The sequence below is a fragment of the Hakea prostrata genome, chromosome 2, assembly GCF_041222555.1.
Source record: "Hakea prostrata isolate BN-2017 chromosome 2, UWA_Hpros_2, whole genome shotgun sequence".
NCBI classification, from domain to species: Eukaryota; Viridiplantae; Streptophyta; class Magnoliopsida; order Proteales; family Proteaceae; genus Hakea; species Hakea prostrata.
In genome coordinates, this window is record NC_142601.1 from 10,987,965 (window position 1) to 11,013,693 (window position 25,729).

General features: G+C 36.7%; 1 protein-coding gene across 1 annotated transcript; it reads left to right on the forward strand.

Moving 5' to 3' along the window:
* Positions 1–10,357: 10,357 nt before the first annotated feature.
* On the forward strand, positions 10,358–24,700 carry LOC149023712 (Galactose oxidase/kelch repeat superfamily protein). The gene is made up of 14 exons (XM_089144216.1): positions 10,358–10,518; positions 11,152–11,287; positions 11,425–11,502; positions 11,579–11,698; positions 11,829–11,904; positions 11,996–12,057; positions 12,242–12,381; positions 12,466–12,595; positions 17,141–17,255; positions 17,356–17,444; positions 21,262–21,345; positions 23,339–23,665; positions 23,783–23,842; positions 24,058–24,700. The coding sequence occupies exons 2-14, from the start codon at positions 11,171–11,173 to the stop codon at positions 24,232–24,234; spliced, it is 1,575 nt and encodes a 524-aa protein (XP_089000342.1). The 5' UTR covers positions 10,358–10,518; positions 11,152–11,170; the 3' UTR covers positions 24,235–24,700.
* The last annotated feature ends 1,029 nt before the right edge of the window (positions 24,701–25,729 follow it).

The following is a 25,729-nucleotide window of genomic DNA, read 5'->3' on the forward strand; positions in this document are numbered from 1 at the left end:
AACATTTACAATTAGCAAAACTAGAAGAGAGAGTTCTAATGTCTAAAATCAAAGGTTGAACACCCAAATGAATTGGTTTCTTCTTATCTTTCACAATATAACTAGCTCCAAATATCCGATTCAATCAATATATGGTCGATACCTATCTTTGCAGCTGCTCTTTAACCATCATACTTACTCCTTCCAAAATATTCAAGAAGCAAGTAGGGAAGGATTTAGCAAGAATATGATGGCCTTGTTCATTTCTCAAAATGATACCCAAGCCGTGTTTCCATTCTTCCTAATGCGATTTGCATCAACATTCAGTTTTAGATTGCCTAGGGGTTGCAGGTTCCCAAGTTGCTAGCTTGGATATATGTACTCTTTACTTTCCTTGTAGTGAGGTGTTGTGCAAACCAGCCTAAGAACTCCTCTAAGGCTCTGCCCACTATATTGCCTTTAATGACTTCCAGTGGTTCTACACTCCTCCCTCTAAACATTATCTGATTTCTACTCAACCATAATGACCATATGACAAAAGTTGTGAGGCATTCTATTTTCTTCCCAATCTTTTTGTCTACTGCATAGAAGCCTTTCACTATATAAAAAGAAAATTTGACAAGTGAAACATTGTAATTCCCATTTGATTTAGTGGGATTATTCTCAAGGTTGACTTGTAGTTTTTACCTTTATGTTAAAGATTTTATATGCAGAAATTGATGTGCGGATGTTTATTTTTTGTAATTTTAATATTTGTATAATATTTTGACATAAGATAACCTTAAGAGAAGTGGTAAGAAAGAAAATGAGCTTAGGCCTTACATCTAACATGGCATCAAATACAATTGATTGGAAGGCAAGAACTCATGTAACCCCATTTAGTTGGGACAAGGCTTATTGTTGTTGTTGTTATGCATTTTTGTTTTATGTTTTATAAGGTATTAAGTCAAAGATTTTGGTATAAACTTTGTTGGAGACGGGTGCACAAAATAAAAAAACAGGCAAAGAGGCTCAAAACTGAGATTTAGTAAAATTGTCTTGTATCCAGCAAAGAGAAAAAAGATCCCACTATCTCCCAAAAAGCTCTCTATACCACTGTCAACTTTATAAAGTGTTATCTTTTTCTCGTTCACCTGGGTTTTCTTATAAAAAAAAATATCTATAGAGAAACCCAGTACCTTAGTTCTCATATACTTAAAACACTATTTTTGTACAAATAATTGACCCAAAATCTGTTCCAATTACAACTACAGCCTAGCTCTAATTATATAGACATACAAATTTTATCTTGTTTGGGTAAAAATACAATTTTATTGAAAAAGCGATAGGAGCCTTCATTACATAGAAATTATGAAGCCAAGGAGTGGATCCTCGTCGCACTATCATGGTGCTCAATGACATGACTTCTTGGGTCAGGGAATGGATGACACCATTAGCCTTCCTATGAATAAAGTAAAGCAAATAAGACTCCAGAAGATTAAGAAAAGTGCAAGATTTTATTCTCTTTTGAATAAATAAAGAAGAAGCCAAAAATCATATTTTGTTTAATGACAATTAGAACAAGCTCAATATGAAATTAACTGATTGCATCTTATTATGAATGGGTATGTTATGTCACTTAACATTAGAAACTAGGGCAAGTTCTTCATGGAAGATACTGCATGACTTGTATAAAAAAAAAATGAAAGAAAATTTATCTTTATTAATTCATAAGAACTCGAAGTAGAAGGATTATGAAATGGTTGCAAAACCTTAATATAATTAAGATAAAAATATTGCAAACATGTTCTTTGTATGGTGATGATAGCCTCTTAAATGTAGCGACAGTAAGACTAGGGAGGTCTTCTACCACAGAATGTAAAAACCATGATAGTCTCAGATTCAAGCCTCTTTCATTCTACACCTTTTCTTTACCCAAATCTGATTAATGTACTCCATAAGCCTTTACAAAATTTTAAAAAAGAAAACATTCCAAGTTAGTTGGCAAAATGACCATGCCCTCCTCATACTACTCTTCTCTCTTTTCTAGCTTAACCTAAGCCCTGCCTTTTCCTTTTCCTCCCATAGTCTAGGGCAATCAGGGCAGCTTTGGGGTCAACTAGGTCCAATTAGAAGGGCATGGTAGTAATGGATTCTTTTGCCAAAAGGACCTCACCCCAATTGAGGACACTCATGCATGAGGGTTTTAAAAATCTTTAACCCAAATTTGTTGCAACCATAGTACAAAGTGTTGGCCATATATAACCGACATAGGACAATATATCGTCAAATTCACCATATTTAATAGAATTTCATTTGTTTTTCACCGATTTTTCATTCGATTTTTGCCAAAGTGACGTTACAGGTTCCAGGAGCCCTGCCTCACACCCCCGCTGGGACGGCCTCCCTAGACCCCCACCCGCTCACTGGGGAGTGGGACCCTATGTCTGTCCAACATAATGTAAAGCATGAGTCGTCATACTCAACATAATTGTATAATGAATTGTAGACTTTAGTCTTCTCTTCACTAGTTCTGTATTTATATTCTCTTTGCATGTTTATATTAGTTTATATAAGTTTTCCAAACTTCCAGCAAATAGCCGGGCATGTGCCAATTAGAAACTTTAGATTAAGTAATGCTTTAGGCCAAAATAATGCTCTCAATGTGTTTATTGGCCTCAAATTAGGCTACACAACAAAATTCAAGCCAAAACGATCCTAAATACCCCTTGAAACTACGGGTCGAATTTTCATTGACACCCTGTCGCCTACATGTCGCAGTGTCGGTGGTGTTGCAAGCCACCGACATGATGACATAGTCCGACATTTCAGACCTTGGTTGCAACCCAAGAGAAGACTCATGGATTATACACTCTTTAAAAATAGATTGAATTTATGACTATTTGACCTATAAATATAAATAGATTTATTTGATATGATTTATGATCTCTAGCAACAAAATTTCAATGACTACGTTAATATAACCTAATTTTAAAAGATGGGAGAAATATAAATGAAAAACATTCTTCACTTTTATTTATAATGATCCAAATCTATGATAAACTTCAACAAAAAAAAAAAAAAAAAAAATCTATGATAAACTTTTTTAGAAATTTTGTTTTTTTGTTAGGAATACATCCATGACCCAAACTACATGACTACATCACATCAGAGCTTTACTCCACCACAAAGCGTGGAGAGCCGCTGACTTTTATTCTTAGGGTTTTATAATTGTAAGGAGAAAATAAGGCAACCAAAATACATAAATCGCCATGGAAACGTGAATTAACGACTTCTAACCGGAACGGTGGGTGTTGATCTCAAGGGCTCCCCCAATCGTCGTCGCCACCGCCACCGGAGCCATAACCTGATCCATTCCCAGAGCCACTCCCATAGCCCGAACCACCTCCACTACCGCCACCACCACCACCGCCACCGCCGCCTCCACCACCACCTCCTCCTTTACCTCCACCGCTTCCATACCCACTTCCACTCCCTGAACCATACCCAGAGCCACTGCCAGACCCATATCCAGAGCCTCCACCTCCTCCACCTCCACCACCACTCCCGCCTCCACCACCTTTCCCACCTCCCTCACCTGACCCATATCCAGATCCGCTACCAGAACCAGACCCATACCCTGAACCACCGCCATGGCCGCTGCCACCACCACCACCTCCTCCTCCACCTCCTCCTCTACCTCCAGCTTTGGTGTACACAGAAGGCCTAGCAGCAAAGCAGATATCAACAAGTAACAGCACCAAGAATGCAAGACCCAGAACTCTAAAACTTGCCATTCTCATAATTCAAAATGGGTAACTAAAAGATTATCGATCGATGCACGTAGAGGCTTCAAGAGATTGCTGATGAAGGAATGGTTAAGGTTGGTTCCTCAATATATAACCAGTTGTAGGGGCCACCGAACTGATCTAGTAGCTTCTTCTCATCTGAGAAAGATCGATCGCTAGCTGAAACTGGTGGTGGGGCTTGGTGGCAGTGCGACGGTGGTTATCTTGTTGGTGGAGGCTGGTGAAGTGGTCTCTCTGTCTCCATGAATTTCTTTGATTCACGAATAAGGTTTCTTCCACTTTTGACTTGCTGGGGGGAGAAGTATTAGGAAAGGACGGCAGTGGTAACCAGTCCATTTGGTCCGCCATTCACATCGTCCATGTTCTATAAAGAAAACCACTAAATTACACAGCACGGTAATGGCTTTCTCTGGTACGAAACCTTAGATTTGTTTAATGACGGTGGAAAACTATGGCCACGTATAAAAAATTCATCATCACCAACCCTATTCCTTATCTAACCAGTCCATAGCAGTAAGTGGTGTATAGCTCAGAAAGATTGACACGTAGAATCGCACAGTTGCACTGCACTTTCTCTCTGAGGGAATGATGTGAGCTATGGTTGTCTGTGTATATCTTCTCTTTGGCACCTTTCATTGGAGAGAATTTCTCAATGAGTTTTAAATAACTTTTAGGATTCAAAGGCATATGATTATTGATTTATTTCCAGTTCAATGATACTTAGTAGATTTACCTTAATTTTTATAATTTATTGAGAACTCTTTTGAAAAAGCTCCTCTAAGTAAAAGATCTAAACTCTGAATGGTAATTCTCTATTGCCTCCAACTCTGGTTGTGTGCGCTTTTTTCATCATTCAGATCACGCCAAGTGTCTTTAATGAATAGCGCCCTTTAGTTTCAAAACGTGTGTTGAATTCACTTAAGTATAATGAATCTTCAAATCTTATATGAATTGGTTTAAGTATTCATGAAGCAAATGGTTCATTTTCTTTCCTTTCTCCTAAATTTAAGGTCTGCCTTTAGCTATCCTTCTGATTCTTCGTTTGCAACTCCAGTAAAATAGAAGCACAACCTTTTCTATCTTCTCTGTCACCCTAATCTTTCTTTCACACAACTTGAAGCATTCTCCTGCACATTGCCTTGTCCAAAAAACTCGAAATTTCTTTGACAAATTCAATGACCCTTTTTCAACCCTTCTCGTCAATTACTTCAACCCTCAAACTAAGTTATGAGAGACCTATTTAGTCAATTTCAGATCTCTAATAGATATAGTTTTGAGTTGTGATCAAAATCCCATACTTTACCTGAAAAATAGAACCATGAAATCGACCCTAAATTAGGTTTTGTGGCATCATTTTGCTAGTCTAGTTGGGTCAAGTTTGGAACTAAATGGAATCAGATTAACTAGATGAGAACGATTGAGTATGGTGACAATGCATTTGGCTTCTCTTCTTGGAGGAAATTTCCCAATGAGTAATAGGTTCCACATGTAACATTCTAACCCAAATTTGCTCATTGGATATATTCCAATCCTTGGATTATAAGATTTCACTTATAACTTATGAGACATTGAGAAATTCCCTTGAAAAAGAGAATCCAAATCGGTAGCAACCAACCAATTTAGTTAGCTTTTGATTTTGGATAGGCAAAATTTGTTTGTAATTTTTTGTTTTTTGGGGGGTGGGGTAGGAATTGGGAAGTCTCTTTTACCCAAAAAAGACTTGTTCTTCAATAAGTTTTCCTATATTTTGATGTATTTTAAGATATGCATTAAAAAAATTGGCAGACCCTACAATATTAAGAAAATGCCCTTGTAAGAACAAACGAAGGAAACTTTCAATTTCTTGGCTTTGATTCCTCTTCAGTACGCATAAGATTAAGAATTTTTGTTTTGCTTTTGTTTTGATGTTTTTCATTACTTCCACATAGTTTTCACCTTCTGAGCATGCGACCCCCGCTCACTCTAGACGGTGATCAGACCTTCCATCCATTGCTCTTCTGATGTCTTTCATTGGTTTTATCATGTTAATATATATATATATTTCCCATGATTTCAAGTTTCTGTCATGCTCAGACGCTTCATGCCTATTTCAAACCCTTACTTGATATTCTTAATTTGTGAGGTTGTTCTTATTGAAGGCTTGTGCAAAAAGGGGTAGCAACGGGGGACAATATGCAGCGGAGGCAATTGGGCGCGTTGATCCAAGCGGCCAAAGGTGTGTTGTGGAGATGAAAACCATCGATCATGTCAAAATTTTAGATTGCTGTTTCGCAAGGGCAACCTGGTTGGCTTCCCCACTTTGGATTGACCTTTAAAAAAAAGAAAAAAAACAAAAGAAGAAGAAGAAGAAGGGAATTGGGTTTTGTTATTAGATGTTATAATGGAATTCGGATCATCTCTCCTGACGAGTTGATGGGTCTTTTTAAATATTTTATTATTTTTTACTTGTGTGCTCATAATTTGTGGTCGTAACGCCTCCTTGTCAAGGGAGATGATCCACACTCCTTATAACGGGGCTTTGTTGGTAATGGTATCAGATCTGATGCGGTTTTTTTGTGTGGTTAAAATCAGATACTATCACTTTGATTCTAGCAATGATTGGGAGAAGCATGGTGGTTTGGAAAGGGTTATTTGAAGCTCTATCAAAAGGGATAGATTTTTTTCGTGGTGGAATCGGATTGTCAAGATTTTATCAAAATCCGTACGTCCTCAGCTACTACTCCCTCTTTGTAGTGAGGTAATGGTTAATATTCAATGCTTGCAAAATTATTTTGTAGACCATAAATTTGCTTTTATTCTCACATGTTGTAATAACATTGTTGACTATCCTGTCCGGAAGGCTGTGCCTATATCCGGTAGGACGTGTTGGCCTTTTCCACTCTGTGGTTGGTTGATTCATGTAGTATCTCTACCATGCGCATCCGTCCATGTTCCTGGATGAAAGTTTATTTACAAAAAAGATGTCCTATGCACATTTCAAGGTGTGCCATGATGATTTCCTCTTATAAGACCTTTTTTTTTTGAGGGGGTCTTTTCAAACAAAAAGAGATTGATATTAGGCTATCTAGGACTAAAGTCCTATAGACAGTCAATAAAAGGAGGGAGCCAGTCCCACCAAGTTTTGTTGAGGGAGAATTTAAGGCGTTTGGCTTTAGTGGGAATGGTGAGGATCAATTATGGTGGTTGAAATTCAATCTTAATCACCTTTTTTTAATTTTTTGTTTATTTACTTTATGAGCTATGCCGACTTAAAAAAAAACAGGGCAACCTAGTAGCACGACGTATATGCACAACACCGGGGGAGGGCGGGGATTTAAGAGCCCACTGTACAAAACACATTTGAAAAATTAAAATAAATAAAAAACTAGAAGTAAGCCAAAGGATTCTCTTCAAAAATATTAATTGGGACGGATCATTATCCAATTCATTTTTAACAAGGAAATAAACCATCCATTTTCTTGTAGATACGTAACATGAGTTAAAACATTATATCATCAAAAGGTTAAGGTCCATTTACAATTCACATCATTTAAAAGATTGATATGAATTATAAATGGATTTCAACTATGTGATGTGATGTTGAAACACATGTCATACATCTATAAAAAAATAAATAGTTGATGTGAATTATAAATAGATTTCAACGATGTAATTCACAACTGAAATTTCACATGGTTGCCGGATATAATAAAACTTTTCGATGGTAAAAATATCTTTGAAATTTATAGAGAGAAGGTAAAAATATCTTTGAAATTTCTAGAATGCATGTTCACAATGAAAGAGGACATGGAAAACAGTTTCAACGTTTGTCAAACATAAAAACGTACATGGGAGGGGGAGCTATTTTGGTTCAAACAAGTGTTTGCTGGTTGGAACAACATCATATGCTGACGTGCAGCCTTCCAAATAAAGCTTGTAATATTGGGCAACGTTTGAAGCTTTCAAATCTTTATCCAAAACTGATGTGATGAGGATGAAGATGAAGATGTAGCTAGCTGGGTCCCGAGCATCATGTCTTGAGTAGGATGGGTTTTTATCAAATTTGATTTTCAGATAGGAGTTAAATATACTAAATTCGGATCGGACAGTGGTGATATCATATTCGCATCCTATTATATTCAGACGGATTCGAATAATATCCTATCGATTTTTCAATAGATTTAGTCGGATTCGGATGATAATCCAATAATTATTTTCTTAAGTAGATTCTTCTAAATGGGCATCAATACAGATCGAATACAAGTTTTCGATTATTTGTTTACATTTTTACCATTTTATTTATGAGGCTAGGTTTTAAATTTAAGAATTTAACAATTTTGGTAGCTATTTTAGTAGAAAATCTAGAAAAATAGTCACATATCATAGGTAAAAAAAATAAGAAAAATAAATCTAAATAAGTAACTTAATCGAATAATTTTATCGGACGGATAATAATTAGTAAGAAAGGGGTATACCATATCAGCATACTATTAGTAATCAGACTGATTCGGATATCCTAAACGGATGTGGATGCGAATTTGGAAGTGGATTTCGGTTACCCATTTATACCCCTACTTCCAAATCGATTCCGTTTCCTGTGTCTTATTTGAACTTATAGATCCTCATTTTTGACACATCATAGACAAAAATACTGGTTTATGGTCTCTATCCATCGAATTAGACGATAGATAACTCTACTTGTCTTGACCAAAAAAAAGATAACTCTACTTGTATGCAAGATTTAATACAAGATTTAATGTCTAATGTTTGGATGTTACTCTAGACATCTGTTCATTTTTTTATTTTTTTTTCGGTAGTAGAAAAAGGTCTATATGTTCAAGCATGACACACGCATGGCATCAAGATTACATAATTTCAGAAACTATGGATCCTAAATAGGCCAAAAAGTCTAGCATGCTATGGACACAGGCTTACAAGCACCGGAGTCAACTAAAACATTACAGTCCCTATTAATATATGATGGAAAGACACATTCTCTAGCTGAGAAGAGAAAATGAAGTGCATCCATCATGATATTTTGAATGTCCATCGGAATCGGGCTCAGCTTGTTCACATTCTTCATCACGTCTGCAGAATCTGATTCCACCAAGATAGTTCCAAGGTTCTCTTCCAAAGCCACTAAGGTCCCTTCCTTGAGTGTCAATTGGGCTGGAACTAAAATACCTTTCATGGGCTTTCCCCTGAGTCTCTGCACACAATACCCAGCCCACAACTATGATCTTTAAGGGCTACATCCACATTGATTTTTACAAAGCCCATGGGAAGACAACTCCAAAATGTAGATTTTCTAGGGCACTCATGCACTCAAATCATTACCATGTTAGAGCTAGACATTCCTACTGTTTTATAAGATGTCTCCGAAGAGACAATGTTCTTTCAACTACTCATTCAACAAGTTAGTGTGGGTATTGAGATATCAAAGTTGAATAGTTAGGATGTCAATTAGGAATAGAATCAAAAGAAAGTACGGTAGTATGGATGTGAAACCAAATAAATTAATTTACATCATATTATTACTATGTTATACCATTAAGATGCCGTATTTATTCGGCATAAGATGGTTCTACTCGTACAGAATTGGTATGGTATGGTTCATTTGTATAATTTGCCCACACTGCATTAACATATCATTTATCAAATGGTACCTATGTCATACCTATATCTTACTATATTTATTCAGTACATGATGGTACGGTTTAAACGACACAATTCTGGTTATGGTAAATGATAGATGATAACAATTGACTCCACTCTGGATGGCCGCCACGTGTCAACGGCTGAAATCTCAGCTGCTGACACATAATTAGAGATTTTTTTGGTTAAATGAGTAAAACCATCACAGGTCCATTATTGGACTGGTTTGGTTCGATCCATTGTTTCTTTAATTTTTGTAAATAAAATAAAAAATTTAATAATATGTTATAACCTAATTCTATTCATTCGACGAAACGAAAGTAAAAAAATCGATCACCGTCTTCTCTCTGTAGAGAAGAGTCGTTTCATCAACGTCTTCTCTGAAAAGAGTCATTTCAACGAACGATTCCTACCAAAGGGTTTGGGCGTGAATGAACTTGAATTAGAATATACAAGGCTTGGCTTGGGATTGTAAAAGCCTGGCCTAGCCTGGCCCTATTGCAGTCCTAACTAAAAGATGTCAGTCATCTTAGCATGCAATCTTGACAGTCCATATTCTTATATTAACAAAAAATCTTAGTAATCCATAATTCTATCCCAAGATCATCTAATTATGTGCAAGAATCATATATTGTATTTATTTGTAGATTTTTGTATTTTTATATCAGAGAAGATACTACTTCTACTATAAATATACAATGAATGACTCAATTAACTCTTCTTGTCATAAATTTTTTGATTGCCTGAATATATTTCCCCATTTAATAACAATCTTCTCTATTTTACAATAGAAATGATTTTTTTTTTCAAATAATAATGCAGTCGCATGAGATTTACGAAAGTTTCTATTACTTTGATTTTTTCATTTCCCTTCTTTTACTTTTCCATGCAATCAAACAAACCCGGTAGAAATGAAAAGGGAAAACAATAATTGGAAAGTACGGGGAGAACTGGAGGCGGAAAACGAACCAAAATAAGACCGTAGACTTTTGACAGTTGGACAAAGCAGACGAGCGTGGGCGCTTCTCACATTTTGATTTCTGTTGTACCTAGGTAGATCGTCCAACCTCCATCTCGCTCCACTGTTTTCTCCTGAGTACGTAGATCTGTTTATCTGGTAAGCAGTTTCGATGTTGGTCAGCATTCATTCTAGATTTTCTTCCATTACCGCCCCTCTTTTGTTATGAGATCTGATGCCTTTGATTTTCGAATCTCTTTGTTCTTAGTTTGCCTTCTCCCCTTAGAGATCTTGAACCTTATGACCGATATTTGCGCATTGTAATTCAAAAACCAATCTTTATTCACTTCTTGTTGCTATATAGAGAGCATGAGATAGGTAGAGGGGTTTAGTAATGTGATTGGTTTTTCTGAATTATAGGTTGAACAATCTTGGAAAAAGTTAAAATCATGATAAGTATGAGTTTAGTGTGAATAAGTACTGTAATCAGGGCTTTGTTGGCCCTCCAATTGTTTGTTTGACCAAACTCTCTGTTCTCTGCATCAGTAAACTGTGTTCTCCCAATATCTGTCCTTACCCATTTCAGCGAGGGTAGTAACTATAGGTAATTGAATCACGTTCTGTGAGAGTCACGATCCGAAAGAAGTTTTCTTTTGGGGTCTTGTACTGTTTGCGATTTTTCTTTGGCAGTTTATTCCTCTGAATTTGGTATGTTTAATCTCCGTGCATCATGCTAGTTGTTTGCTATCCATAATTGTTGAACCTTGTGAACTGACGAATTTTGAACCACAGTGACTCTCAAACAGCTGTTATGGGAACTGAAGAGTCTAAAAGCGACTTAAATCCCAACCGTTGGCCTTCAGATATGGCCTTTGGCCAGTGGATGGCACTTCCTGTATCTGGCTCACGGCCAGCAGCTCGCTACAAGGTCAAAATTTAGTTTTGGATCTTATCTATGTGTTTGAATTAATAGTAATTCAATTGATACCATAATTGTTGAACTTCCATTCTCTCTTTCTAATTTGTCCATTTATTTACTACATTGGATGCTTCACTGTTGTATAGCATGCGGCAACAGTGGCCAATGAGAAGTTGTATATTGTCGGTGGAAGTCGTAATGGTCGACACCTCTCTGATATTCAGGTGGACGACATGCCTTTCTTTTTCAGTATATTATTGTATGTATTAGTACACTCCGTAAATATTAGTTATTTTGCAGGTGTTTGATCTTAGAACTTTGGTATGGTCTGCATTTAAACTTCATTTGGATCCCAATTCTGATAATCTGGAAGATAGTAGATCACGGGCAACGCTGCCTGCTGTCTCTGGTCACAGTCTGGTAAAGATTCAAATCTATGAATTTCCTGTACTTCTGTAAACTCTGATCTGATTCCATATTTACTTTCATATATCTGTCAGCCTTTGTTATTTTCTGTGCCTGTGAAGTCAGTGGATATTGCTTTTGGCAGGTGAAGTGGGAAAACAAACTTCTTGTTGTCGCTGGGCATTCAAAGGAATCTTCAGATTATTCACAACATGTATCAGGTTTGTTCATTTAAGATCCATTTGTTGTGCTGTACTAGAAATTCTCCCATATTTTTCTGTGATTATTATTCTGTACTTGTGATTCTTGTAGTCTGGTCAATTGATCTACAAACCTGCAAATGTTCTCTTGCGAAGACATCTGGAGAAGTTCCGGTAATTTCTTAGCATTTTGCCTCCATATTTAAGGGCATCTGCTTTAAACTTTTCTTCTTTGCTTTCAATTTATAATTGTTTGCCAATTGAAGAAAGTATCACTCAAGTCTCATAATCACCCCATTCTACTCCTTTCATTTATTTTTATTATCGGATCCAAAGGTCATGCTCTTTTGCTTCTCAGATATGTCGTGGAGGACAGTCTGTGTCATTGTCTGGCTCTCAGTTGATCATGTTTGGTGGAGAGGACACGAGCAGGAAGCTGCTGAATGATATCCATATTCTTGATCTGAAGGCAATGGCATGGTTTTGTGTGGATTCACTGTATGTATCTACTTGCTTATGTTTTTGACACTTGGTGTATGTGCTCTCAGAAAAGTTGTAGATCCTTTTGTTGTGTTCTCATAGGAAGACAACACCTCCTGCACCAAGATTTGATCACACAGCTGCACTACATGCAGAACGCTACCTTCTTATCTTTGGCGGTTGTTCTCATTCAACCTGCTTCAATGATCTCCATGTGCTGGATTTGCAGACTGTAAGCATTCAACTTTTGGGAAATGGATTTCTATGGCATCTTTAGTTGCCAGACTTAGCAATATCATAGAAAGTTCTAAATTTAAAGTTGGGAAATGAATTAATTGTTGTTCTGATGACTGGTGGTCTTTCTTTATTGGATCAATTGAACTGTTAAGTCTGATTTTAATTGAGTGAACAACTATTAGCAAGTTGGTATTACCTCCAGCTTTTAATTTATGAATGTACCAAATATGATATTCCTATTGCTGGGTTTTAAATCTAGGTTACCTGAGATTCTTTTGGGGCATAACCACTTGTCAATGTTATATTAGCAAATAGCAGCAACAACTTGGTTATATTTTTTGGGGGAAAGATTGCAGAAGACAAGAGGTGAAACTATCAAGTAGTCTAAAAACTAAAATGATGAATTTTTACGAGATCTTAAACACTATATGGAAACTGGAATAGCATTCCACTCAAGTCTAGGGACTGCAGACCAAGCTGATTGGACAAAATTGTAGGATCAAGATTGCAAATTAACTAACACTGTGCATATTTGAATATAGATAAATTTGATATCGTATAGGGTTGGATATGGGTTAAAAATGTTTATAAATAGGTTTCATGTCAACATCTCTGTTTTTAAATCAGATCCAATTGTCCCTCACACAACCCCCCCCCCCCCCCCCCACAAAAAAAAAAAAAAAAAAAAAAAAAAAAAAAAAAAAAAAAAAAAAAAAAAAAAAAATATATATATATACTAGTAAAAACATACGGCAAATGCACGAGTGATATATGGGGAAAAAAATTGAAGCAACTATAAATTTGAAAAGAAAAAAAAAAAGGATTTGCAAAAAAAGGTAGAGTACATGCTTTTATAATAGTAGTATAAAATGCATTCCACGAAACAAGGTAATCATAACTTTCAGCTGCATTTGGGCACATAGTTATGTGGTTATACATAAGGCTAATCCCAAATATTGGGCACGTGATTTATAAAATATCTAGAGCTTGATATAAAATCATAGAGTATATCCCGTGCCCAGATAGTGGTAACGAAGATGTCGACTTTTGAAAGCACATCTTTAAGGGTCGGGACATTGAAGCCTTCCATCAAAGCTTGAAGGGCACAAATAATGTTAACCGTATCAGTGATAATGTTAGGATGTTAGCAAATAATGTTAATGCCGTATCAGAAGATAAGATAATGTTAATTCTCGATTTTGTGAATCCAGAAGTCAATAAATCAGAATCCAAATTTCGAGTTCTATAACAAATTCGAAGAGCTAATAAAAAACTCTTTAGCAAATTGTTGAATTTCAACGGAATTGAAATTCAAAAAAATGTAGAAGACGAACACTACAAATGGTACAGAGAGTGGATTAATACCTTGAAAACCCTTGACAGCCCGCTTTATTTTCTTGGCACATCCTTTGCAATATGCATGTCGACCTTCAAAACCGCCATTATCGATCCATCTTCTTTCCTCCCCCATCTCCTTCTTCTCACCATTGTTCGGCTCTCACCATCGTCGGTTTCGATTATCTTTCCGCAATGAGAGAACAAATACATAGAAACCCAATAAATTCCTCGAATATAACTGAACATCAAATTCAAATTTCAAAATTGAGAGGAAGAGAGAAGTAGAAGGCAACCCACCTCACCCATTATAGCTTGCTTTTCTGTGAACATGCGTTAACAATAATATACCAAAAGAAGAACTTGGCGTGCAGGGTTTACTCGGAAGCTCTACCTCGATTCAACGGAAGGTGCGAATATCTCTTCGTTATTACTTTAACCGAACTATGCAGAGGTAAATTCGCAATAATCGAAAGTTGGGAATTTGGAAAAATTAGATGAAAGAGAAAATCGACGAACGGGGAAAAGAAATATTGAGAGAGATTCGGAGAGATTGAGAGGGATTTAAAGAGAGATTCGGAGAGAGAGTTCGAGAGGGAGAGGGATATAGAGAGCGAGGACTTTGAGAGAGATTGAGAGAGGTCGAGAGAGATTTAGAGAGTGCGGTAATTTGAGAGAGAGATTCGAGAGAGTTTGAGAAGGAGAGGGATATAGAGAGGACAAGACTTTGAGCGAGATTGAAAGAGGTCGAGAGATAAATCGAGAGAGAAATTGAGAGAGGGATTAAAATTAATGATAAATTAATAATAATTAATGACTAAAATGTCTAAATTATCCTTATAAAAATAAATAAAGAAATAACAAATAGTACAACATTATTGGTATTTAAAATAATGATAGGGACAGAAAAGGACAGAAAAAGATTTGCGAAAAAGGTAGAGTACATGCTTTTATTATAGTAGTATGATATATATATATATATATATATATATATATATATTCATATATTAAAGAAAATTAAAAAGGGAAAGAAATTAAAAGGAAGGAAAGGTCCAAATCATACTCCATTACAGCTCTCTTTGTAAAAAATTAAAAAGGGAAAGAAATTAAAAGGAAGGAAAGGTCCAAGTCATACTCCATTACAGCTCTCTTTGTAATTATTTTTTTACTATCCTTCGGTACAAGTTTGAGGTATGGCATCCATCAATAAGGCTTAACCCAACTATTTCTATTGAAATCTTTTCCTTTCTTTTGCATTTTTACTTTTTGCTTGAATTTTCATTTCATGATTGCACACTGATCTTTCTAAAACACCTTACCATAAACAGAAGGTGTTATTGATCAGATAATCTACCTCTGCCTAGGAGGCTAGGACTATAAGCAACGTCAAGCAAGTCTGACACACCAGAGCAACTTATACTGCAAAATGCAAAGTGTTTGCTTGTGAATAGAAATGGTTGGAAATTTTTGGCATTTACTAGTCAAATTCTCTTTGCTGCCTATATACGTCAATGCTACTTTAATATGTGGGTTTTTTATCTGTTCAATGGAGTACCCTTCAAGCTTATGCCCCTTACAATAAGCTTTATTTGGTTATGACTCTTGAATCCTAGGTAAAATGTGTTAAAACTCCTGGATTTTCTGAGGAACATTAGCAAGTAGCAAATATATCGTGTGTATCTTTTGGATTCATGAGGTTTTGTGATGTGAACCAGGATTCAGCCCCATGCAGAAACCCTGGTTTGGGCCCAAAGCCCAGCCAAGATGGCACAGCGAGGGCTGCTGAACCCCTGTAGGGGCAATTTGGTCATTTTCAGCCCTAGTTGATGATTACTTTATTTTTAGAAATTTTGTTTTTATTTTATGAGTCTAATTATGTTTTGGATTCTTAGATTGAGTCAGTAGCTGAGTTATTGTGTCTTAGAGAGTCTTTCTTTTAAGTTGTGTTCTTTATGGATAATTAGGTCTTTTCGTTTAAGTTAAGTTTGTTTATTTATGTGTGGCTGTTATATTTGTAAAGGGTCTCCTAACTTACAAAGGAAACCCTAGTTGAGTTAGTTCTCTAGTGAGTCAAGTTAGGTCTCTTAGAAGTTGGTTTACTTTGGAGTCTTCTAAAGGCTATATATTCTCATGCCTATTAGAGAAGAAATCAGTTTTGGACAAAATAAATTACTAAGAGTATTGCAGCCAAGGAGGTATTGGCAGGGTTCCTTTGAGGGGGACCCTGCAGTTGTTCTACTACAAAATGCAAAGTCTTTGCTTGTGAATAGAAATGGAAACTTTTTGTCTTTACTAGTCAAATTCTCTTTGCTTCCTATGTACATCAATGCTACTTTAATATGTGGGTTTTCTTTTGTTCAATTGAGTACCCTGAAAGCTTTTGCCCCATAAAATAAGCTTTATTTGGTTTATGAATCTTGAATCCTAGGTAAAATGTGTTAAACCTGGATTTTCTGAGGAACATTAGCAAGTAGCAACTATATAGTGTGTATCTTTTGGATTCATGAGGTTTATTTCTGAGGGTAATATTTTTTTATGCATGGTGGATACTTATTGCTTCCAAAATGTTTCTTCTTCAATTGCACATCCTGACAAACATATGAAAATATTGAATCAATTCGAAGCTTTCATGGTAAGGAAACAAACCAGAAACTTATGGGAAGTGATAAGACTGACTCCAGTTGTCCAAACACTTGGGACATAGTAAATGGTAGTAATGAAATAATCACAATCAGGAATGTTCTGGTTGACAACACTAATAGCTGAATTTGACTTTTTCATTTTCATTTTTTTTCTAGGCAAGTATTGATCTCCTTTTCTTTTACATTTCATGTCAATGTGGATATAATAAATGTGTTGAGAAGTCTGGGAATCTTTTTTTTTTTGGATGAATAAATAATATATTAAAGACAAGGAAAGAAAAAGTGTGGGAATCTTATTCCATCACATAATGCTAGATTATTTGTTATTCTAGTATCATGCTAAAAAAGGAAAAAAAAGGTGCACGCCATGAGATTTAAGTAATTGTTGCAAAACCACCCATTCATTCTTGTTTGCATTATGCCTTTAAACTATCACCTGCATGCCATGGCCTGGCTTTTAAACATATCCTCTATCATGGAAATATCCAGTCTGCTATACTGTATTACTTTGGTTTATCAGTTTCACATCTTTTTATAACATGATTAGACATCTTTACTTTCAGATGGAATGGTCCCAACCACAAATTCAGGGTGACTTGGTGACTCCAAGGGCTGGTCATGCCAGTATCGTTGTGGAAGAGAACTGGTATACCGTTGGTGGTGGAGATAATAAAAGTGGTGGGCTAATACTTATGAATATTGTGTTCTTTAACGTGGTTATATCATACTTCTTCCAGCTTTCAAAATTTTATGGATTTATGACTGGATTTGTGTACAGGTGCACCGGAAACCCTCGTGCTAAATATGTCTAAGCTTGTGTGGTCGGTGTTGACAAGAGTAAATGAACGTGATCCACTTGCCAGCGAGGTTGTTTTCTTTTTCCTTATGTGAGATTCACTTGCTGTTCTCTTGTCAAGTTAGTATGAGGATAAATTCTATGGTCCCAAAGTTGGATCTTGTCTTAGCTAGTTGAAGGCCACAGAAATGCGTAGATTTGCTGACAACCTATCCAGTTAGAGCTAAGAAGCTTTGATGTAACCCAAGGGTCTGGGTTACTCTTCCAGGATCCTCTTTAATTAGAACCAGCACAAATTAGGGGTTAATAATAGGGTTCTGTTTGCTTATGGAGGGTTTGGGTATGTTTGGTTGGAATTTGGATTATGGAATTGATGGATTTCTTAGGGGATGATCTTGGATGGATTTGGGATGACTATGAGATACCCAAAATCAATATGGGCTGCGACAAAGAAATATAAGATATGTTATGGATTCCTACGAAGTTTGTGGATGGGTATGGGAGGGTTTAAGGATGATCCTGAGATACCAAAATCACCCAAGGATTGAAAGAAATAGTAGGGCAAGGCTTAGGGAACTATCTCTAATGTAGGGAAAAGGTTTTGGGTAAGTTCTTGGGAATCTTGGGAAGGTTTGGATAAGATTTGGTTTGACAAAACTAAATGGATTGATATGGGAAGTTTGGGAAGATTTTTTGGTCATCTTTCTTTATTTTCTTTTCTTTTTTTTCTTTTTTCTCTTTTTTCTGTTTTCAGATCTGCCGCAAGAGAGAACGGGCAAAGAGGGGGGCGAGAAAGAAAAGAAAGGGGAAGGGAGTGCCCCAGGGGTTTGGGAAGGTTGTGGAGGGGCTAGAAGTATCGTAGAGGTGAGCGAGGGCTTAGGAAAGATCGCAGGGGGTGGGAAGGGTTTCTTGGAGGGTGCGATGGGTGGGGAGGGCTGCTAGTGAGAGAGGAGGAACGAGAAGGGGATGGGGGCTGCCGTACTTGTTAAGCTGCCAGAGCTGTTGAATTAGTGCTGGAAATTGAAGAAGCTTGCTGGAAGACCTTCTACAACCGCCAGGGCCCCCCCAAGAAGGCCACGACTTGATTTCCCTCAAGATTCTCAATTTTCTTATTCGATTCAACTTCTCTTTTCAATGAACTAAAATAGGCTATATATAGCCTTACAATGGAGGGAAAAGACTTGGACTCAAAATAAGGAAACCTAACTAGACTTAACAACACAATAAAATTATAACCACAGATATAAATAAAAAAAAATTTTACCCAAAAAGAATCTTATCTTTAAATAGATTCTATTTGGGACTTCACTCTAACTGGAACTCAAATTAATTACTAACTCAATTAAAGAAATCTTAAAAAAACAAAATAAAAATTAGTAGACAAAAAATAACCATCAAAAGAGGTAGGCAAATGACCAAAACCCTTGGTAGGGTTCGGCCAGCCTAGTAGTTGCGCCAGGTGGGCTTGGGCTTTGGCTAGGGGGAGGCTTCCTGCCTACATCAAGCTTTCATGATTGCCCACTTCCTATCTAAGTCAGAACCTTTTACCACTTCTTAGTAGCATGGAGATAGCCTTTGTCATTATTTTCGTGTCACTTGTTTTCTGGTCTCATGAGAGAATTTAAAATTCCTGAAGCACTGGATTCAATGGATGGATCACTTTGGCAGCTGATGGAATTATCCCGCTCAATGAAACCAAATTTGCAGTTTTTTTAATTCAGTATTAAGAGTGGCCTATCTAATATGATGGTAACCACTCTCTCTCTCTCTCTCTCTCTCTCTCTCTCTCTCTGTGTCTTGTGATCGATAAATTACAATTTGGGTTATATTCAGATTGTCTTTTATCTAGGTACCACAATGAAAGGACATTGAGAGGGATACAGCATGGGAGGTCTAATTTCTTCTCTTGTAATGAAGCTCAGATGTCAAGAGTTTTTTTTTTTTTTTTTTTTTTTTGGGGGGGGGGGGGGTTGGCAGTGGTCAGGACTGCTCACTTATTATTTGGTTCCATGCTTACATTGTTAAGGGCCATACTGTGGTCTGAGTTGGGAAACTTCTCTCCCTGGGATGGTATTTGGCTTGTTAACTATGTCCTGAAGAGAAGACTTAACAAAGAGTACTCCTAAATTGGGGGAATTCCATGAGATAGCTCACCAACGTCAGGAAGTAAGAAACTGGACCAGGAGAATAGGGAGAAAATTCAACAACTTGAGCAGAGCAGTTCTTGTAGGCTTGAGACTGTATTTGAAAGGTAAATCCAACAAGTAGAGCAGGCCTAAATTTGATATAATTCTAATAGTCAGATATTTTGAGGTATGCATTAATCCTAGGTAACTAGGAAACTCTATAATTTCAGAATCAAATCAATAATGGAGAATTTTATGGATATTAAAACAACACTCAGTTGAGGATTTATTTCAGAGTATCACAGTGAACTAAGAACAGATTCAATAAAGTAAATCGGAATGGAAATAACAGAATTTAACTTGAACTAGAAACCAAGAATTTTGAAACAAAAATTGAATCTGAAAGCAAGAAGGCGAATGAAAATCAGAATATAGCAGGATCACCAGCAAACAAACTGGAAACTAGAATCATTCTAGAGAAAAAGCTAAATCTTAGAGGTTTAGTGGAATAGTATAGCCACTAGAACAGACATGAATTATATTGCTTGGATGATAGAGAGTTAATAAAAGGAAGGATAGAACAGATAGGTCATATAAAAATAGGACTAAATAGTAGCCTGTTCTAACTAGGATTCAAACTGATATTATTTATGAGCAAATCACATATTCTTAAGGCCTTTCTTTTATTAGGCCTATTAAGTAGTCTGTACCATGGCCCTTGGTGCATGATTCAGGTTGCTTCACTGTGACTCAGTGGCCATGAATTCGAGTCTGAAAGCAGCTTTCCTTTTCCAAAAGTGAGCGTACATTATGACCCTACCTGAACTCAACAGTGGCAGGAGCCTTGCCCATTGGGTATGCCCTTTTTCTAATTGGTCTGTTACAATGAAAGATTATGTGACCATGGGTTCTACCATATGTAACCCAGCCTTTCGTTTTTCTTTTCCACCAAATAAGTCCACTTTCTGATTTATCTGCATTTATGCGGCTTTAGTGGAGAAGGGTTTGGTAATTGTGTTGTTATCAGCTGCTTGTTCAATAACAAGTGTTCGCTAAGAAGGTGGACTTCTTACTGATGGTCTCTGAGTTATCTATTGAGCCCGGCCTCATCTTCTTTGTGGTAGACATCAACTCAGCATTGTGAAACCCATCTGCCTGCCTAATCTTTTATTCTGATGAAATATTCTCTCAGTGTTTCAAGGAAGTGAAAAATTATAAAATTTGAGAACTCTTCCATATTATTTGTTTTCTCTATTTTGGGTAATCAAATCATTACTTCGCTAAGTCAAAGGTCCAAAATTGCCAGATTATGTGGTTCAAGGATCTTCTGACTTTAAGTAATCTGATAAAAGGGTGAATATAGTGCTGAAGGCTTTGGGACAAGCAGTCTTTTGGGGGGGGGGGGCATTTTTCATACGCAGCATTTCCCATTTTAAGTAATCTGATAATCTCAAAACATTTCAAAGTGAGGAAGACCCTGCTATTTCATCGTTCTATCCTGTTAGCCATTCTATCATAGTTATTTCAAATTGCAATAGTTGGCACAGTGCATGAGGAAGATCCTTTCTACATGAACTCCCATTTCTTTGGATAAATTAAATCTTTGTCCCTCTGATGATTGATTGCGTCATTTTCTGCATTAACTTCCAGTTTTCCATTTTTTTCTTCCTTATTATGTATCTGTTTACATATCTAATTATGTACAATTGCACACAGATAACAGATGCATGCAAATTAACTTTTGGATTTTGTCCTTTTACAGGGTCTCAGTCTTTGTTCTGCATTAGTAGGTGGAGAGAATTATCTAATTGCTTTTGGAGGCTACAATGGAAAGTATACCAATGAGGTATGTGGTATGTACATAGTGGTGCAGTTATACAATAGTTTATTGATCAACTCAGAAGAAAAGAGTAAAAAAGTTTATTTGTCAAACACATACTGGATATACTCCAAAACTATTGGAACTTTTGACTGCCCTTATGATCTAGTTGATTCTTTCTCTGCTTGATGGTGCTAGTCAATAGTAATAAATTACCATGCCAATCCATGGTGTAGTCAGCATAGAAGTAAGTTATGTGTGGCACACTAGCAATTCAATGGAAATCCTGTTCAAGATGTAGTAACTACTGTGTGCCTTTAAGCCTTTTCCTCAAGTCCGAAGGCATGAATTTTGTGTACTTAAAAAACTTTTTTCCTGGTAAATGCCTTGAAGCTTTGCATACAGTATTCACTGAATGATGGGCAGGATGTGAAACACAATTCTGCACCATCTCTAGCATCTAATCATTGATTGTGTATTGATTTGATATAGGAACATGCTTGAAGCTTGTATAATTTTGAAGGTTATTAAATATTAGAACGGACTGAATCGTCACATGGACTGTCTTGAATAGTAAAAATTTAGGAGATTTGGGTGGAAGGAAAAGCTAACAATGTTCAGAGTCGAATCTCTACTGTGATTCATATGAGGATCTATCAGTACCAAAGATGACACACCATAGATGAAAGTATTGTTAGATTCTAGCTCACTTTCCTGCAGAAGTTGTACAAATGAAATATTGGATTTTATGGACACATAAGAGCTACCCAACCATTCATGCTTCCTTCATCTTTTCTCTGAAATATTGGACTTTATGGAGATAGAGTTATCCAACCATTCATGCTTCCTTGATCTTTTTTCCTCGGCAAGTTTTACTTAGGGCACCTTTTCCTTTCAAGAGCATAATAATTTGGTTATAATTTACTGGTTTTGAATAGATATAGTGAGTGATTTCACACAAAATATTGATGTATTTTAATCTAATACTTTTAAGAATGTGAAGTGGTTTTTCTAAGAATTCGAAGTAGTTTTCTTTCTGGAGTGCGGCCTATGCTGGTACTCCTATGTGTCCATATCTTTCCTCCTCAAAATGAGGAGCAGAAGTGCCTTCTCATTGTGTGATGAGATAGAATCATAGGATTGCTTGCATAGGCTACATTCATGGAAAGAATTTTCTCTGCTTAATGATTTTCAGAAGATTGTAAACAGCTTCTTTGCGAAATCAAGGTAAGGTTTTATACATAATGACCCTTCTCAGACAGTGCAGTGGAGGAAGCCTCCTGCACTAGGCACACCTTATTAAGGGTGCCAATTTGATAACGAAACTGTATACTGTAATCAAAACTGTCTGGGTAAAACCATACCTGTCGAACCATTTCAAAAATGGTAAGGTATGGTTTTAAAAATGGTTTCTATTGCAGTACAGTATGGCAACAGTTTTGGGTGGGTACCGACGATATTTACTGTTATACCATTTTCATTCTGTTTATAATCTAAAACCACCACACTGTACCATTTAATACTGTGTTCGTACCAAAACCATACCACATTGTACAGTACTATAACAGTCTGTAAATGTAGACAAAAATGGTGTAGTATGGGTTTAGTTTTGGGTATTGATATTCTGTATCATACCAATGCCATACCATTTGACATCCCTACACCTTATTGATGATTTTCAAAGACTTGTCATATATCCTTGAATAAATAAAAATAAAGAAAAGTTGGTAGAATCCTACGTAATAGGAAAAAGTTGGTGAGTAATACCAATTCAATAATACGTAAATTTTGTTTTACCTGTTCTAAATATGTCGACATTCCATTTGGCATTTATTTTTCTGAAGTTCGTATGTGGTTTTACTTTGGTTCATTACTGTCAGTCTGTCACTTTGGTGTGCTTGGGTTTTTTCGTTAGAATGATTCGAATTTAGAAGCTGTAAGATGCAACTGAAACACTAGCATTCTGATAGGTGATTATCATCTTAAGCTATTCACCTTCACTACCTCTTACTGCTGTTAGGTATTTGTGCTGAGACTTAAACCAAGAGACTCTGCACGCCCTAAGATTTTTCAGTCACCAGCGGCAGCTGCAGCTGCAGCTTCTGTTACTGCTGCATATGCCTTGGCCACCAAACCTGAAAACAAACCAAATTTCATGAGTACAGAAGATTCAAATTTCCAGCAAATGCAAATGAAGAGCCCTCCACAAGACATCACAGTGGAAATTAATTCAATTATGGAAGAGAAAAAGAAACTTGAATCGTCACTTGCAGAAGTGAAAACAGAGAACTCAAGGCTTAATGGAGATCTAGAGGAAATGAACACTAACCTTTCTGAGTTATCAAAGGTACACTGACCCCCCCCCCCCCCCCACACACACACACACACACCCAAAAAACAATGAGAAAGAATATATTATTGTCAACAAGAGAATTCTTAGTTCTCATTCTACCATTTTCATCAGGAGCTCCATTCTGTTCAAGGTCAACTGACAGCTGAGAGATCAAGATGTTCCAAACTCGAGGTTTCTATTTCTAGTCCCCTTCTGGTTTCATGCTGTTTGAATTTCTAAATTTTTTCCAATCATGGATGAGCTCTGGCTGAATCTGCCACTGGTATGGTGACCATCGAAAATGGTCATCCAACAACTGATGCAGGCTTGAGCCATCCTGACTCTCATTGTTTTCAGATTTATTTGGGTAGGAGACAATGGTCTTGAATGTTGTGAGTTTGTTTCAGACACAGATCGAAGAACTACAGAAGATGCTGGAGTCACTGCAGTCTATTGAGAATGAGGTACGCATGCTTCAAAACCAAAAATTTGCTTTCGAACGAGACATGGAGCTCGCATCTGCCCAGAAGCAAAATTCAGGTGGTATTTGGCAGTGGATTGCTGGTGAGCCACGTAACCCATGACAACTTTTAAGGTTAGATGCTTGAAATGAGAGAGAAACAGAGTGGAGACAGCTAGGCGCAAGCAGCATATTTTATCTGCTATGGCAAAATGAAGCTGGAAGCTGGAACAGCACGGGGCAATTGGAAAAAGAAACATGCAATGGTGAGGCTAGTAAACTTTTCCAGTAGGTATACACAGTAGCTACCATTTTGTGCTGGAAGTTTGGAGATGACAATTGCCAGGGAAAACTTAGATTGTGCCTCTTGTGACATTTTTGGAGTAGAGATAGAAGCGTGCAAATACATGTCCAGGAAACTATTATTTATTTATTTATTTGTGAGTGCAAAGTCACCCTGACATGGTGTTTTCAGCTTTATTATTATCATTAAAAAAATTTTGGGGCAATAAATTGTGTTAGATTCTCAAGCATAACAATAGAAGCAGGGCAAGTAGTATATAAAAAACCAGTTGGCGGGGACTACCACCAAAAGTGATTAAGCTCTAACTTCTTTGCACCATGGGCTAGGAAGTCGACTGTTACAACCCCTAGGTACATAACGAAAACAAACATATTGAAAAGAACGAGAATATTGAAGGATGTCCTAGACTAAGCCATAACTTGACCAAGGAAGATCGACGGCCTAACCATGCAAATCCTTGATGACAGTGAGAGAATCGGAGAAGAAGACAACATTAGTAATACAAAGTTTTAAAATAGCAAATAGACAGTCCCTGAGAGCCTCAAGCTCCATCACAAGAGCTGATTGACCAAAACAAAACTTTAATTTGGCTAGCACGAAACGTCTTGTTGAATCTAAAGAACACAACTTCTACCAATATGTTTGGAAGTAGGATTCCAATCAGCATCAAAGAAAGTGTTGAAGCTAGTTCAAGAAAGAGTGACGTCATATCCCAACTGCCGGTGTTAGACCCGCCCGATAACCCGTGAGAATGATCCACAGTTACACTATTAGTAATAAATAATACACAAAATGCCTGAATTCATGAATAAGAACAGTTCAATAATTAATCAAGGAAATAATTGAATCCAATATCCAAGGAAAACAATGCTGAAAGATATCAAAATGTCTCAAAAGAGTATATTGAAAGTAGGTAACAAGGTTCATGATAACGAAAGCAAAATTAATCCAATGGAATGTTTCACCATGTTTTATTATTTCCCTTCTCCTTCTTAGAGTACTCTATCTTGTATTTCTCAATTCATGGAGTCATAAGTCCTTTCTTCATAGATCGATTCAAATGGTGACAAACAACCTAGGCTCTCTTCCCGTCAATAGGTGCCATAAGACCATTCCATGCACTTGTAGGATTCTTCGTGTTGTGCATGACTAGATCCCATTGTTGCCTCCAATATCTCTTCAGAGGTGTTCTCCCACGCATAGGGAACTTCTCTTGTTTTTGTAAAGTCATTTGAAGAAAACAAGATAATCCACAAGGATGAGTTCTAACAAACTCAGTAAGGCAACAATTTCATATATACACATCAATCACATA